The sequence below is a fragment of the Limulus polyphemus genome, unplaced genomic scaffold (assembly GCF_000517525.1).
Source record: "Limulus polyphemus unplaced genomic scaffold, Limulus_polyphemus-2.1.2 Scaffold1148, whole genome shotgun sequence".
Lineage (NCBI taxonomy): Eukaryota > Metazoa > Arthropoda > Merostomata > Xiphosura > Limulidae > Limulus > Limulus polyphemus.
The window spans coordinates 65,298-67,930 of NW_013666758.1; the positions used below are offsets into that span (position 1 = coordinate 65,298).

A 2,633-nucleotide genomic window follows, 5' to 3' on the forward strand; every position below is an offset into this window, starting at 1 on the left:
CATCTATCAAATTGACGTTTTGCATAACTTTGTTCTGAACCGTTAAAAAAGTCAATTTTATTCAGAGTTTGAGCAACGTTCCCGTGGGAAAGCTAATGACTAGCTTGGATGAATTTGCAGTAGCCCTTGTTACATAGTTAGAAAGCCAGGAAAATTTTGGGAGGAAGCGAATTTGTCTACTTTTTGCAAGTTATTAGTCTGTATTCTTTGGTGTATTATTTAATTAAATAAAAATTAAGTGCTTTACTATAATCACTAAAAAAATCAGGCTTAACTCTCCTCAACAATCGAGGGCAAGAAAAAAGAAGATTGGGTAAGTACTTTATTTCATGTTTTTCATATTTATTCTTTATTTATTATTATAAAAATAACTAAAATCAAAAGTACGGATCTTTTTAAGTTATTTAAGACTAGAATAGGTAAAATAAATAATAATAATAACATCATTAAAATGGTTCACGAGGCATGCACGCAGCAGCTCTTGGGTAATGTAATTCGATAGTGTAACGTGAGCTGCATGTTCCCAGAGTGATTTACAACTTATAATGGCACGGTTATTGTAGTTAAACATGGTTCAAACGGCAATAAAAAGGGCAATAAAATTTAATTATAAATAGATGTATACTGTTACGAACTTAGAGCTACTTAGGATAAACGAGTGTAGTTTCATGTTACAATTTGAAGTCATTCTAGAAAGAAAAAAAGGGTAATTTAGGTTTCTTTGGATTTTTTTATTTTTGGTGGTTACAAGGTTTGTCGATTTGACTGAACCTTTTTTGATATAGGGTAGAGAAACTAAAAGATAAACTATAAAGTTTTACTGAAAAAAAACGTTTGAAATGCATTTTGGTGGTTTTAGGGATTTGAGGAAAAGTATTTTTAATTTTAACATGAAAATTACTTTGCACATGGACTACTCAATAGATTAATGGACAAATCTTTATTTTATTTTATTAAAAATACTTTACTTTTTTATATGTGAAGACTTGTAATATTAACTGAAAGACTGCCAAATGTTGTGTAGATATATACACGCTATACTGAAAGTTAGAAGTATTAAATCTATAAAGACCTTAATGGAGTACAAAGAGGTCATGTGGTCGGTCAGATTGACCAAGCCCATGTTGAGAGAGTTAATGTATTAAATGTCAGACTTACCAAAATGGAATGTTATCATACAGTATGTTTTAATAAAGTGATATTTTAGTATCTTACTTATCCTCTCTTGAACAAGATAATAAATCATCTATTGCAATATATCTTTATGTAAGTATGTTTTGTTACAAGTCTGATAATTATGTTCCCAAAGCAAGGGTTTTGTTAACAACAAAATAAGAATGTCAATTTCAGCATGTGTATTATTAGAATAGTAATAACTCAAAGAAAGCTGGTTTACCTTGGGAGTCAGTTTATTACTTACAACTCCCAAGTTAGAGGTTTTCACAAAACAAATGTTGCATGTATTTTGGGATTTGTTTACTGGTTTTTTTGTTTGTTATTAATTAGTATGTATTGCATAATTTAAATACATATATTTGATCCAATGAATAATTGTGCTTCTCATCTAGTGAACAATGAACTGATACTGAATTTGGACCTTTTCTAGGCTATATGCCTGGTATGTATCATACAAACATTCAAGGATATGAGCTTAAATTGAACTGTTTTTAAGCTGTTAGTCTTAAAGTTTCTCGTAACTTTTTTGGTGAGTTAGATTTTTTTTTATTTTAGCTGATGATTGTATCTGTGTTTTAATGAATAATTTAGAATTCCAAAACCTCAAGATACTTTGTTTTCAGGATCAGCAGAACTCACTCTTTTACCAGCTTGGTGTTCGCGAGAGTTTTGGAATGAAACAGAACATCCTGATTCATAATGATCACACTACAGATGTTCGTGTTCCGGTGCCTTTGAAAATTCCTGTGAGTAAGCTTATTTGATATATCCTATTTTTCATTTATAAAAATTTTAAATTGTACTAACTACAAATATTCAAAACATTTGTAACCTTTCAAAATGGAGGTGAATGATATGAATCCTATCAATATTCTTTTCCATTTTCTGTAAGCAGGTATCTTTGTAATTAACTTGAAAATCCTTTTGAAAAAGTAAAAAGAATATTTATCAAATAACTTCTTTTAGTTCTAAATAAAAGTATTATGGCTTAAAAAATAAGTATAATGAAAAATATAGAAGCAAAATGCAACATATTTTTTACTTTATAGTGGTTCAAACATTATGTAATGTGATTTAAGGTAATTAATGCATCAATAGGATCTCGTAAATATATTGAACCAGCATTAACTCAGGAAGTGTATGTAATGACATGTAAAGAGTATTTGTTTCATAAAGATACTGTTCAAAATTAAAAGCTTTGGAAAAGTCAATATGGAAACAATCTTATTTTCATGTTATTTTTTCCCTTTATTGCATTGAATTTTTTTTTAAAGTACTTTAGGTCATTATATGTCCATCTAAGGGATTTTGCAACACAAAACAGTGAAAGTGTTAATAGTCAAACCATGTTTCATAGCACATAATTTCTATATACAAGAGCTTTATATATATATATATATATATATATATATATATATATAATAAATATCTAGTACTAATAATATATACTACTAGTA

The 2,633-nt window shown here is 28.3% G+C and overlaps 1 protein-coding gene across 8 annotated transcripts in view; it reads left to right on the top strand.

The window, feature by feature from the left end:
• Positions 1 to 2,633, top strand: part of LOC106462352 (mitogen-activated protein kinase kinase kinase 5-like) — a 151,359-nt gene that overhangs the window by 20,998 nt on the left and 127,728 nt on the right. For all 8 annotated transcript variants that reach the window (XM_013922265.2, XM_013922266.2, XM_013922269.2 and 5 more), the window contains one exon: positions 1,800 to 1,922. In XM_013922265.2, coding sequence (XP_013777719.1) covers positions 1,800 to 1,922 — 123 coding nt within the window. The remainder of the gene's footprint in view (positions 1 to 1,799; positions 1,923 to 2,633) is intronic.